We start from the raw sequence: 13744 nt of genomic DNA on the forward strand, positions 1-13744 counted from the left end.
GAATTCGAGATTCATCAGACCAGGCTACGTCTTTCCAGTCTTCAACTGTCCGGTTTTGGTGAGCCCTTTCCCACTGCAGCCTCAGCTTTCTGTTCTTGGCTGACAGAACTGGAACCCAACATGGTCTTGTGCTGTTGTAGCCCATCCATCTCATGGTTTGATGTGTTGCACATTCTGAGATGCTTTTCTGCTCACCACAGTTGTACAGAGTGGTTATCTAAGTTGCTGTAACCTTTCTGTCAGCTCAAACCAGTCGGTCCATTCTCCGTTGACCTCTCTTATCAACAAGACGTTTCTGTCCATAGATGAGCTGCTCTCTAGATGATTTTTCTTTATTGCACCATTCTGAGAAAGCTCTAGAGACTTTTGTGCATGAAAATCCCAGGAGATCAGCAGTAGAAATATGCAAACCAGCCCATCTGGCCCCAGCAATCATGCCATGGTCAAAATCACTGAGATCACATTTTTTCCCTTTCTGATGGTTGATGTGAACATTACCTAAAGCTGCTGACTTGTATATTTTTCTTCAATAAAGGGCACATGCATATTTTACCAATGGGACTCAGTCATTTAATCAGTGAGTCAGTCAGTGAGAAGAAATGTACCTCCTAAATTTCCCTGCTTGGGGTCCAGCAAAAAATCTGAAATGTGCTCATGCATGCTTTTCAGTTTCCCAGACACTGATCTGCACTATTTTCTCTTTCTCTCTCACACAAAAACACAGGCTTGATGAAAGCTGACCAGCTTCATTTCAATACTGATATACCCACTTTCACTACATCGAATGCGGTCATACTTGAATCCCCAGAGAACGTGGATGGAGGGATGGATGGAGGGAGAGGGGGGCGTGCTTTCTTCAAACACAAATGAGATCCTCCCATGCCCTGCCCTCAGCTTCTCACCCCTCTCACTTTCACACACACACACATGCACAAACACACACATTCCCCACCTCTCTGCAGCTGTGCTGGAGAGCTGCAGCAGAGCCCGTGGGTTCCCAGTTCATTTGTCGCTGACTGAACAGCCTCATTAGGGAAGGACAAGCGTGTATGCTACATAAAAGGGTGTATGTCGCTACTGAGCAAGAGAAGAGTGTTTGTGCTTGAGCACCCATCATTCAGAGCCAGCCTGCGTGGGCAGAGCAGAGAAAGAGAGCAGCAAGGGAAAGAAAGAAGAAGAAAAAAGAGCAAGAGGAGAGCAAGGAAAGCTTGTGTGCCGGAGCTGGAATCAGTCGTGAGACCCTCCTCCACCATGGCTGCTGCATAGGAATCCATCACCACGGCAGCCGTGTGCATGAGGTGAGGGGGGCTGTCTGAGCAAGCATGTGTGCATTTGTCTGTATGTGCATCTGTGCATAATGCATTGTCTCTATCCTGCAGCAGTTTGCTTACTATTGTTCTGTGCTTGGCTTTCATGTGTGTGCATAATTTACACATCTATCAGTGAAATAGCGGGAGACAAGGAGAGACAGAGAGACAGAAAGATGGAGAGACGGGGCACAGTATTCCCAATATGCCAGTTCTAATTACCCTGCTTGGCAAAATCTTATGTACTTTTTTCTCTCTCTCGCTTTTTTTCTCAGTGACTTTCATTCTAGATTAATAGATAGGAATATCAATTTAGGTAGTAAGCTGTGTGTGTGTGTGTGTGTGTGTGTGTGTGTGTGTTGCTAGGGATTGCCTGATAAATGTGAATTTACAACATTATGAGAGACACAGCATTCTCCAATCAAATGCGAAAGCAATAGTACAACAGACAACACATCATCCAATCCAGAGACTGCAGCCAAGGAAATTACAAGCTCCATCTGCACATTATCTTTGAAAGAAAGAGGGAATAGAAAAATTGAATTATGAAAAGTATTAATCAAAGGATAGGAAGATGAAAGGGACTACTTGAGTACTGAAGTAATTCTACATACCCGTCTGTATGAGTTAAAACATATATCCAGCTATAATCATAATAACGTAATGGCAGAGTAGCTGTATTTACGGTATTATGAGTTTTTTCTTTCACTTTTTAGCCCATTACCATACACTTAGCATTTTTTAAAGTGTCTCTCCTATTTCCCTCTGTCTTTTGTCTTATTTTTCCCCCATTCATTATTAGCAGTGATGTTAATGTGATGTGGTTTGTTAATGTGGCAGCATGCTCTCTGTGTTGTAGGTCCTTATGGATGAAATTATCAATTAGATTAGTGGCAACTCTGCTCAGGCTAAAAGTAAAAAAAAAAAAAAAGAAATACAACTGAGCGCACACACACACACACACACACACACACACACACACACATATATATATATATATATTACATATACATATATATATAAAATCACCAGCTGCTCAAACTCAAGCTCTCCATCGATTTTACACATTTATTTGTCCACATTTCATGCAACTGAAAAGGTCCTTCTGTGCAATAAATGTCCTACTGTTTTTTTTTGCATTTTGTTACCTGAGAACTGTGTGAATATTCTCAGTTTACCACTTAGTGAAACATGTACAAATGCTTCATCTTTTTTATTTACCTTAACCACATTGTATTCTTTTGAAGTGTGGATAGAGTACATGAACAAATGAATCATATTGGCCAAAGTCTTTGAACTGACCTGATTTTTGTTTAGAAATGAAGGAAACATGGTCAACTGGTCAACATCCTGGTACTAGAAATGGCCATTCAGCAGTTAAGTTTGTAATTCATCCAACAGTGGGCTTTGACCATAAATTTTGGTGGGGCAGGATAACATTAATAACAACATAGTGTCAAACAAAATTAAGTCAAGAAGCTATGACACTTGACTTATGCCATGATCTTGTGAATTTTTAAAGTAATCCAATCATAGGCACTTGAGAGCGATCATCCGTCATACCGTTTAATAGCTTGTTTTGATCAGCTCTAGATGTACCTATATTTGATTCAGCAGTTGTGTTTGCCAAAGAACTAATATCATTAACCATGGTTACCAGGTTTCAGCAAAATGTCCAGCCTAAAAAATCCCACACAAATACATACAATGGATAATGGGCATTGGACAATTTTTTCTTCTTTTTCTCAGTCTTTTCATGAGAAATAAGTTCAGCATGTTATCCACTCCATAATTCCCCCTTTCCCAGTCTTTGCAATATATCTTACAATAGAAATGGTTCTGTACATCATATGAGCACAATGAGCACAGTATGCACTTAGTCTATGCCTTGTAAGTGTTGTTTGCATTAATTTATTAGATTTAATTCAAATTATTTGCTATAAAACAAGATCTTGGCAGCTGAAGAGTATTTTTAAACTAGTCCAATTTGGGCAACCCTGAGCATGCTTCCCCACAATTTCGAAACATCTAGAAAGGCAAGCAAATCAATGGAACGTCAGCTTATAGCAGGATGTCCAATAGCAACATTTTTGTTCATTGAATTAATCACAATTTGTTCATTATTTATTTAGTAAATTTTTATTACAATATAATTTTTTTTTTTTGCCAGCAATATTAATTAATATTGCAATATTAATATCAACAATATTTTCCAACTGAAGTTAGCGTTAATAGTTTGGTTGTCACGTATCGAGGTTGAGGCAGAAGCAAGTGCAGATAATGACATTTATTTAAACAAACGTACTATGAAACAAAGACACTAAGACAACTTGGTATAACACTGTGGCATGAAACAAAACACCGAGACATAAACGACAAGAGTCTAAGACAACGAAAGACCTGCAAACAGTGCAGACAATGACTATATATATATACACACACACACACACACACACACACACACACGTGCTCATTAACAAAACGTGAATCAGGTGCAGGTGGTCATGTGACAGCTAGTGCAGTGCAGTGGCTGATGGGAACTGGAGTCCAGAGTTTCTTGATACATGGCATTGGTGTTGTTAAATGTGGGTGTTTAATTTGCCAGTTCTTTACTGACATTTTTTGGATGGGAAAAAAAAACAAGTGGCATTAATCAAATTAAATAGTTGTTTTTTTTTTGTTTTTTTTTTTTAAATAACTAAGAGAAATAATAAGACCTTTTCCTATTCCAAGGAATGGTAGTCTATAAATATGAGGCAGGTTTCAGTGATTTCATTCTACAGTTCAGCCAGGCACTTTCAATAACAAATTCAAATCAATAACTGTTTCACTAGAGATTTTTCATGTAATGAATGTTGCATGAGATATTCCAGCACATTTGACAGACGAGTGGCATGGCATATTTAGCAACGATGCTTCATAGACCATACAATGTTTATATTGTATATTTTTATTATGTGTTGTGTTGGTCTCAGGCTAACACTACTTTTATCTCTATTAGGTGTGAAACATAGGAGAGAAAGCAGAAGGTGTACAGAGAAAGAGTAAAAGTGATTCAATATGGCAGCCGAGGAAAAGCCTGGTGTTAAGAGCAGTACCTCCATTGTGCCATGCTTCCTGTTTGTGGAGGTGAGTCAGCAACCTTGGACCTGGAGATCACTTTTTTACACCTCTGATGGAGCAAATGTGTTTACTGCTTGTTGTGGAAGAAAAATGGCACCATGGCCAGAAATACACTTAATAGGAACTGTTAACTCAAGCTGGTTTCTCAGAATCACAACAGAGGTATTTTTGGTCATGGGTCAATGGACAAGAATGTTAACAAATCGCCTTTAGACTCCCATAAATTGGATTCCTATGTCTACAATTTAGAGCCTTATTTAACTAATTTGGTCATCATTACTTACACAACATCCTAAATTACAAATTACACAACATCCTAATACCTATCTGAAATTTTGAACTACTGTAACAAGTGACAAGAGTGGTGTCAATGTGAGTGTAAATCTGAGGATGACTAGAGAATCAGTATTCGGTCCTTGAGCAAGGCCCTTGTGCTTTGTTTGTATTCTTTTTCAATTATAAGTTGCTTTGAAAAATTTGTCTGAACATGAATGAAATAAATCTTGAAAGAATGAAACAAATAAAAATATATTGGTTAAGTTTAAGTAGGTATAAGGGGGACTCATCAGTTATCCAGTTTAAATGAGAAAGCAGTTTTCCAGAACCTCTGGCCAAGGATGACCTGACAGTATTAATTTTATCCCTGTGTTATTTAGTAATCATCAAATGGTATATTATTTGTGTGTAGCTACTGTGAAAACCCAGTACTACAAAGTACTTTGAATTAACAATTAATGGGGCTACTCTATTATTATCCAGTAAACACGAAGTGTTCATTTAACCCAGGTTGTTTTTCAGCCTGATTGAATGCTCCAATATTTACTCTATTTACTCACAAGAGCCATTCATGTACTGTAATTACCAATTATTTGTGTAAAGCAGTGTGTCCTATCTTGATTAAAAATTGAACCACTGACTACAGTAGTTATGTACTCCCAGAAGTACAGAAGGCAGTTCTGGTACATATTTCAGGGCAGTGAGTATGTAGTGTGACTGTGGGAAGCGAGATGTGTTGTGTCATACTGTATCTCCCCTGCCTCCTCTTTTACTCTGTGCTTTGAGGATCAAGTTGGAGTGCAGTTGTTAGACCATTAAGGTGTTTCACAATATATTTTAATCAGAAGATGTGGTTAGGGTCAAATGTACTAGTATGGACAAATGCTTGAATACACACACAGACACAAAACAGCCACTAGCCCACACCTTTTATTAGAGCGAGAGGGTAAATTGGGATGTAGGAAGTGGGGGAGCACTATATTCGGTCATGTGTGCAAACAACTTCTGTGTTATTATATGAATTGGAATCATGGAAATGTGATTACAAACAAGTTTTCAATATCTATTTCTGTGTGTTTTCAGTATTTCTTGTTTGTCAGATTTTCTCCTTTCATGAGGTCTCCCCAAGTTAATCCCTACAGCAAAAGAGCTTCATTACCTGGAATGTAGAAAACAGAGTGCTAGACAGTTACCAGATACCTGAATAAATGAAAGCCAAAATCAATAGATTACAACCAAGAATAATCCAAGAGCAGGCTGAGATTTAATTTTCTGAGCATTTAATCAAATTTTCCTCCAGAGGCAGGATTTAAGCATACAGGCTAAGCAGTATAGGATAATTAAAAAAAACTTACAAGGTGGCACTTCTGGGATACGAACTATAACCTTCTGATGACCAGCACAGAGCCTTAACCATGAAGCAACCCCGACATAGCATTTGTCTTAAAACATAGGCATACAGATCAAGATCCATGAAATAAAGCCAGTGATTGGATGAAGTCTTGTTCTTCGAAGACTGCTGCCTGTTTTGGGTGTATACATTACTGTTAAGAATTACAATATGCACACATGGCTAATTTAGAAAATTAATTTGAAATGGAGTTCATGTGCGAGCTGCAGATTCATAAAACTGGATGGGGATGTGATATGATATTCCTACTGTGTTGAGAGAGCTACATGAGGACTATGTGCCTGCTAAAATCAATATGGATACAGGGTACCTGAATGGCTTTTGGAAAACTCTTTACAGATATCATAATAGTGATGCTAATAGTGCATTATCAGTACATAATTAATCTTATGGGTACATCATGTTTTTGACTAGACTTTACATGGGAGGCAGAGGAGACAGCTGGTCAGATACTTTAAGCCAAACTGATTTGACAGTTGTGGTTGCAGTGACAGTCATTGACAGATTGCTTTTTGCCAAACTAATGTGGCTCTTGTTGCTGGAAAATTTTAAAAAGAGGTTTAGTCCAACAAAACTTTCAGAAATTTGCTATTAGGGGCATAGACGTAGTAAAGGCGTTATTTTATCCAGATTCATATCCAGATAATATTTTACTCATGCACCATTTGGTTACATGATAAGATGGATGTGCCCAAACCTATCCAGATGTTAGATTGGTCTAGGCTGTTTGGGTCTGATATTGATGGTTAGTGCACAACTAATGTAATCAAAAGTGCCTGTGTCAACCATAATGTTTTTATCCAGTGAGCTGCTGGATGGAATTTGACAGCGTCTAGATCATACCATTCTCTCATTGATGTCAACACCATTTCATGAAGACACCTAAATAATTTCAGAAATGTTTTCAAACCTACTGAAAATGTCATGACATTATATAAAGTTCCATACAACAAGCTGGGAAATTATTATCCTGATATATTTGCTATTGAAATTGTTTCTTTGCTTGTTTTAGAGATGGAATGGTACAATGTAGCTGCCTTTTATGCATTTATGTCCCACACAAATGCTTCATGTGTATACCTTCTTTAGCTTCTTAGGAAAATTCCCCAAGGGTTACCACAATTTTACTTCATTGTAACCATGAGGCCTCTATTTTTTAACTATAGTACATAATGATAGCCATGACGCTACCATAGTTCCAACGTGAAGTTTATTGGAGCAAAACCTTTCGGGTTCCGCCCAACTAGGAAGAGTTAAAAACCCTTGGACACCATGAAAACAATGAGTTCTCTTCCAACACTTTTTAAAAAGGTACTCCCCAATCAACATCTTCAGGGAGTCCTCATCAACAGCAGCTGCAAGAGTCTTCTTCAAACCCACATCTTAAGGAGTTTTCGTCAACCACCATCTTCCAGGACTTCTCCACTCAACCTCTTCAGGAGTTCTCTCTTCAATTAACATCTGCAAGAGAGCTCTGCAAAAATGTGTGAAGTGGTTACAGCTAAGCTTCCTAAGACCAGTCGTGAAAGAACCAGAAGAACTGTTGCCACACCTACGAGACTCCACTCCATTCACCATTCTGACTGGGCCTCCTAGATGCCACTCAAAAGCAACCAGACCTCTGACGAATTCCCACCAACCGGAAATGCAAGTAAGCACCTCCAGGTCTCAGTCGAAGCTGGTCTATTTAATAGAGCCCTTCTAAAATGAGTGAAAATTAAATTAATTGCCGATGATTTGTTCAGGTCGAGGTCTAAGAACAGCATACAATGTTAAAACTAAGGTGCTATTCATTCTCTGTCAAACTATTTTCACCCCCTTTGTGTGTGTGCGTCTGTGTGTGTGTGTTGTTAGATTAGTTTCTGTATATTAGAGTAGTTTAATAAAGTCTTGTCTGATTTTAATAGCAAGTGTCTATATTTATCATTTACTGTCTTAAGTTCTTCTTGTCCAATCTTGTTACTGTGCTCATAATTCATGTTTAACATCAGGATATTATTATCAGTGGCCACAGGATTAATATCCTAGCCAGACTTAATAAGATACATTAACTTCAACTCATCGGTGGACAAATAGTTGATCAGTTGTTGAAATATTAAGTTTGAACATTTCCCCCATTTTGAGCTCAATCTAAGGAAAAGCTAATTTTCCCTACATCAACTATGCCCAGTTGTTAAAAAAAAGGCCATTTTCAGCTATGTCAATTCCAGATTAACATCTCGGGCTCTTGGGGGAGCATGGTGGATGGAGGTGCTGTCAAAGGGCTATTGTGAACTGGCTGAAAATGGGAGACATGAAAGGTGGGATGGATGGGCAGGGACCTGGGGAGTATGAGTTTGATGGCAGTGGAATTCATAATGCTCTCAATGGTGAAAGAGCCCAGATAATGGGGGAGAGTTTCTTAGCCTCAGTCTTGAGCGGGATGTCTTTGGCTGCAAGCCACACCTTTTAGCCTGGCTGGTAGTTAGGAGCTGGAACCCAACGATGGTCAGCCAGGTGACGGTTGCGCTTGGTGAAGCAGAGCAGGGCGGAACAGGCCTCTCTCTTCATACCATGCAGCAACGATGCAGGTGAGCCTGTACGGATAGGACAGCGATGTAGTCTTCCTGGACTGGGAACAAGGGAGGCTGACAGCCCTGGGAGCACTCAAAGGGGGACATGCCAGTCACTGTACTAGTTAGGGAGTTGTGGGCATACTCAAACTGGAAGCTCCAGGTGGTGGGATTGCTGGCAGTGACACACCGCAACACTGTTTCCAGTTCCTGGTAAACTGACTGTGGCCGCAAGAGCATTACAGAATGATATGAGCATTACAGAATGATCTCCAGACTTGGGAAATGATCTAAGGGCTGCGGTCAGAGACAATGTACTTGGGAATACCGTGCAGCCAGAAGACATGGCTGATGAGGAGGTCTGCAGTTTCTTGGGTGGTAGGGAGCTTGGGAAGGGCCACAAAGTGTATTGCTTTCGAGAACCAGTCTAGTATGGTGAGGATGACAGAGTTACCTTGGGAAAGGGGTAGACTGGTAATGTGTAACCAAGGGTGACTGGACAGGCAGGGATCATAGTAGGCCAGCAGGTGGGTGGTGTGAGGCCTTATTATGAGTGCATATGGTGCAGGCAGTGAGAAATGCTCAGGTGTCAGCATCCATCATAGGCCACCAGAAGTGCCGTTTCAACAGGCCTACGGTGTGACTGGAGCCAGGGTGACAGGTGAACCAGGAACAGTAAATCCACTGGAGGACCTGGGAATGCGCAGCGTCGGGGACGAACAAGCGACCAGGAGGCCTATTACCTGGATCGGGTTTGATTGAGTTGTGCTCTCTGGACCACGGACTCAATCTCCTATGTGACTGCCTACACCATGCAGGCCGGAAGGAGGATGGTGTCGGGGTCTGAGGTGTTCTCTTCTTTGGAGGTGAACAGGCGAGAGAAGGCATCATGCTTAGCGTTTTTGGAACTGGGACGGCAGGTGATCATGAAGTTGAACCGCCCGAATAACAGGGCCCAGCATGTCTGATGGCAGTTGAGGCGCTTGGTAGTCTGGATGTACGTCAAGTTCTTATGGTCAGTCCAGAAGATGAAGGGCTGCTCAGCCCCCTCAAGCCAGTGCCTCCACGCCTCCAAGGCTAACTTAGGCTACCAACTCCTGATTCCTCACAATGTAGTTGCATTCTGCTGGGGAGAGGCAATGACAAAAAAAGACACAGGGAAAGTTTCTGGCCAAGGGTGGATCATTGGGAGAGCACTGCACCCACACTGAAGTCAGAGGTGTCCACCTCTACAATGAATTGTTGTGATCAGGCTGGATATACACAGGGGCTGAGGTGATCAGCTCCTTGAGTTTGGTGAAGGTGGATTTGGCCTCAGGTGTCCACTCAATGTGGGTAGAGGTGGAGGTTAGCCTAGTGAGGGATACCAGGACTGAAATGGACTGTAGTCTCAAATAAACCGGTGGTAAAAGTTAGCAAAGCCCAGGAATCATTGAATCTACTTCAGGGTGGTAGGTGTGGGCCAATAGAAGACAGCCCAGATCTTCTCGGGATCAGCCCTCACTTGCCCACTCACAATAACGAACCCCAGGAACCTGACCAAATACTCCACCACACTGCAAGGCCCCTGGCGGAGGGAAATCAGGCACTTGGTGGCTTCCTTCCCTTGGACAGGGTGGTCAAAAACCTTCTGAAGTTCTGCGGTGAAGGAAGTAAGAGAGGACCACAGAGTTGGCTGCCTATCCAACATGGCAGTGGCCCAGGCTAGGGCATCTCCAATAAGAAGCCCCACAATATATACAACCCCCCCAACCACCCAAAAGTTGGGACAGTATGGAAAATGCTAATAAAAACAAAGAGGACTGGTTTGTAAATGTACTTTGACTTGTATTTAAATAAAAATGTATAAAGACAAGGTATTTGATGTTTTACCTAATCAACTGCATAGTTTTTTGAAGATAAATGTTTATTTTGAAATTTATGCATGCAACACGTTCCAAAAAAGTTGGGACAATTTAGGCAATTTAGGACTAATAGCAATGTGACAAGTTGAAATAAGAAGGTGATGTGAAACAGGTTAGGCAATCGTCTAATCATATTATATAAGAACTTCCAAAAAGGCCTAGTCCTTCAAGAGCAAGGATGGGTCAAGGCTCTCCAATCTGCCAACAGATGCGTCAGCAAATAATCTTTAAGAACAACATTCCCCAAAGATAAAGCGATAGGATTTTGGGCATTTCACCTTCTACAGTGTACAAAGTGTCAAATCTCGTGGCGTAAAGGTCAAAGCCAAAAACCACTTCTGAATGTGCCTGCAGTCCTGACCTGTCTCTGATTGAGAATTTTTGGTGCATTATGAAGCGCAAAATAAAGCATTGAAGGCCCCGTACAGTTGCACAGCTGAGGAAATGTATAGTGGATGAATGGGGGAAAATTCCACTTGCTAAACTTAACCAAATGGTGTCTTCAGTGCCCAAACGCTTGATAACTGTTAGTAAAAGACAAGGTCATGTTACACAGAGGGAAACAGTCAAGTGTCCCAACTTTTTTGGAGTGTGTTGCAGTCATCAGATTTTAAATGTGTATATTTTCAAAAAATAAATTTAATTCATGAATTAAAACATCAAATAATTTGTTAATAATGTGTTTTCAATATAGTACAGGAAGTGAATTGAATTTTCAAATGTTTTGGTTGATTTTTTTTTTTGCATTTTCCATACTGTCCCAACTTTTTTGAAATTGGGGTTGTAGGCTACCCTGGCTTTGTCAATGGCATAGGTGTTAGGGTGCTGAGCAAACACGAGGGAACACTGAAGGAGGAAGGACCTTCATCCCCCTAGGCCATCTGCATAGGGCTCATGGTCTGGGACATAGGCATCATGCTGTGATAGACTGAGAGAGGTGGCAGACTGGACCATTGGGGCAGGGTGACTTAGCTGGGGCCAGGGGGTGTCTGGACTGAGGAGTGGGTGAGGAGCCCGAGCTGGTCCATCATGGCCTGGTGGTTCTCAGTGAGTGTGCAGAGCTGTAGTTCATGCTGATCCAGGAGGGTGCCCTGATGGGATAGGGCTGACTGCAAGGGAGCTGGTTCTGCTAGGCCAGATTGTTTGGTTATGATGAACACAGATACGAGGGGACCCAAATGCAGAACAAGGACAAAGACTGAAGTTAAACAGGATTTATTGAAGGAAGCTGGGGTGTGTGGGGAAAGAAGTGTGATAATGTGTAGTCGGCATCAGAATTCAAACTCGGATCCACTGCGTGAGAGTTGAGTGCACAGCCGATATGTCACAGGGAGAGCGGGGTTGAGCTGGGCTCAAACTCGGTTTGGCAGCGTGAGAGCTGAGTGCAGAGCAGGAGAGCCACGGGGAAGGCAAGGTGGGGCTGGGCCTGATACCTGGAAATATGGAGAAGGGGAAAAACAGGGAAATGCAGGGACATACACAGTGGCTCTGGCCTGGACCATGACAGAAATGCTGATACAAATCCCAAATGCTGGGACAAATAAGATCCTATGTGATCACTATGTTGTGATGGGCTGAAATGGGTGCCACCTTCAGCATAGACAGTGACTTGCCATTATCCAGTAGTCCATGCAAAAATTCCATCACTTTAGGCACTGGGCAGTGTGCTGGGTCTGATTGGCAGGGCACACACCATTTCCAGACCAGTTCTCACCTGATAACGTATAAGGCCCTTGTACTAGGGGGCACTAGCATTCGGGATAATTTTCTGGACTGCTACATTGCAGTAATCAAGCTGTTCACTGCTCCAAGGGGCCAATCCGACAGACTCAGATAGTCTGGCTAGGGATACCACACTTCTCTTCTTATCTGAGACAATATGTTTGTCCATGGAGGACATCGTCAGGGTGTTCCAATCACTAGTGACAGTAACAGTGAGAGCCAGGGTCTTGCTGGCCATTTCGGGGAAATGAGAAGAACTCTGGTTTAACTACTGAATTATGTGCAATGTGGGTAGAATGAGCAAAAGAGGTGGAAATGCATACAGAAGTCCAGTGTTAGGCTAGAAGAGACCAAAATAGAATTTTGGTCTCCACAAAATCCACAAAATATTTTTCCAACAGCCTTCTGGCTTGTCCACACGAGCTTTAGTAAACTTCAGATGGGCAGCAAGGTTCTTTTTGGAGAGCAGTGGCTTTCTCCTTGCAACCCTGCCATGCACACCATTGTTGTTCAGTGTTCTCCTGATGGTGGACTCATGAACATTACCATTAGCTAATGTGACAGAGGCCTTTTGTTGCTTAGAAGTTACCCTGGCTCCTTTGTGACCTTGTGGACTATTAAATGTCTTGCTCTTTGAGTGATCTTTGTTGATTGACCTCCTGGGGAGGGTAACAATGGTCTTGAATTTCTTCCATTTGTATACAGTCTGTCTGACTGTGGATTGGTGGAATCCAAACCCTTTAGGGATGGTTTTGTAACCTTTTCTAGCTTGAGGAGCATCAACAAATCTTTTTCTGAGGTCCTCAGAAATCTCCTTTGTTCATGCCATGATACACTTCCACAAACATGAGTAGTGAAGCTCAGACTTTGATAGATCCCTGTTCTTTAAATAAACCAGGGTGCTCATTCACACCTGATTGTCATACCATTGATTGAAAACACCTGACTCTTATTTCACCTTCAAATTAGTCTGCTACTCTTAGAGGTTCACATACTTTTGCCACTCACAGATGTAATATTGGATCAATAAATAAATGACCAAGTATAATATTTTTGTCTCAGTAATTTTTGTCTAATTGGATTCCCTTTATCATTTTTTAGGACTTGTGTGAAAATGTTTTAGGTCATATTTATGCAGATATATAGAAAATTCTAAAGGGTTCATAAACTTTCAAGCACCACTGTATGTCTGGTATTTGACTGACACACTGTCTTACAATACAAGCTTAAAGCAGCTGAAAGAAGTTCTCTGAAGGCTGAATAAAAGCCAGCTGTACAACAAAACACTGGAACTTCAACAATCCATCAAAATTGGACACTTTTTGTCTACAACGCATCATAATTTTTTTTTAATCATCACCAACTCCTTTTCCTCTATTCTAGATCATTCACCTCTCTTCTATCTCATCCGGTGTGGGGAATGGAGGAGGGCAGAAAGCCTGCAACACC

General features: G+C 41.4%; 1 protein-coding gene across 4 annotated transcripts in view; it reads left to right on the top strand.

The window, feature by feature from the left end:
• The first annotated feature begins 781 nt into the window (after nucleotides 1-781).
• plppr2a (phospholipid phosphatase related 2a) overlaps nucleotides 782-13744 on the top strand; it is a 47014-nt gene continuing 34051 nt past the window's right edge. For 2 of the 4 annotated variants that reach the window (XM_053610783.1, XM_053610805.1), the window contains exons 1-2: nucleotides 782-1298; nucleotides 4309-4436. In XM_053610783.1, the coding sequence (XP_053466758.1) occupies nucleotides 4368-4436 (69 nt within the window). In that variant the 5' untranslated portion in view covers nucleotides 782-1298; nucleotides 4309-4367. Of the gene's footprint in view, nucleotides 1299-3557; nucleotides 4437-7717; nucleotides 7769-13744 lie in introns of those variants that run through there. The other 2 variants (XM_053610791.1, XM_053610799.1) reach the window with 2 other exon arrangements.

The sequence above is a fragment of the Ictalurus furcatus genome, chromosome 2, assembly GCF_023375685.1.
Source record: "Ictalurus furcatus strain D&B chromosome 2, Billie_1.0, whole genome shotgun sequence".
In the NCBI taxonomy this organism is placed as follows: domain Eukaryota; kingdom Metazoa; phylum Chordata; class Actinopteri; order Siluriformes; family Ictaluridae; genus Ictalurus; species Ictalurus furcatus.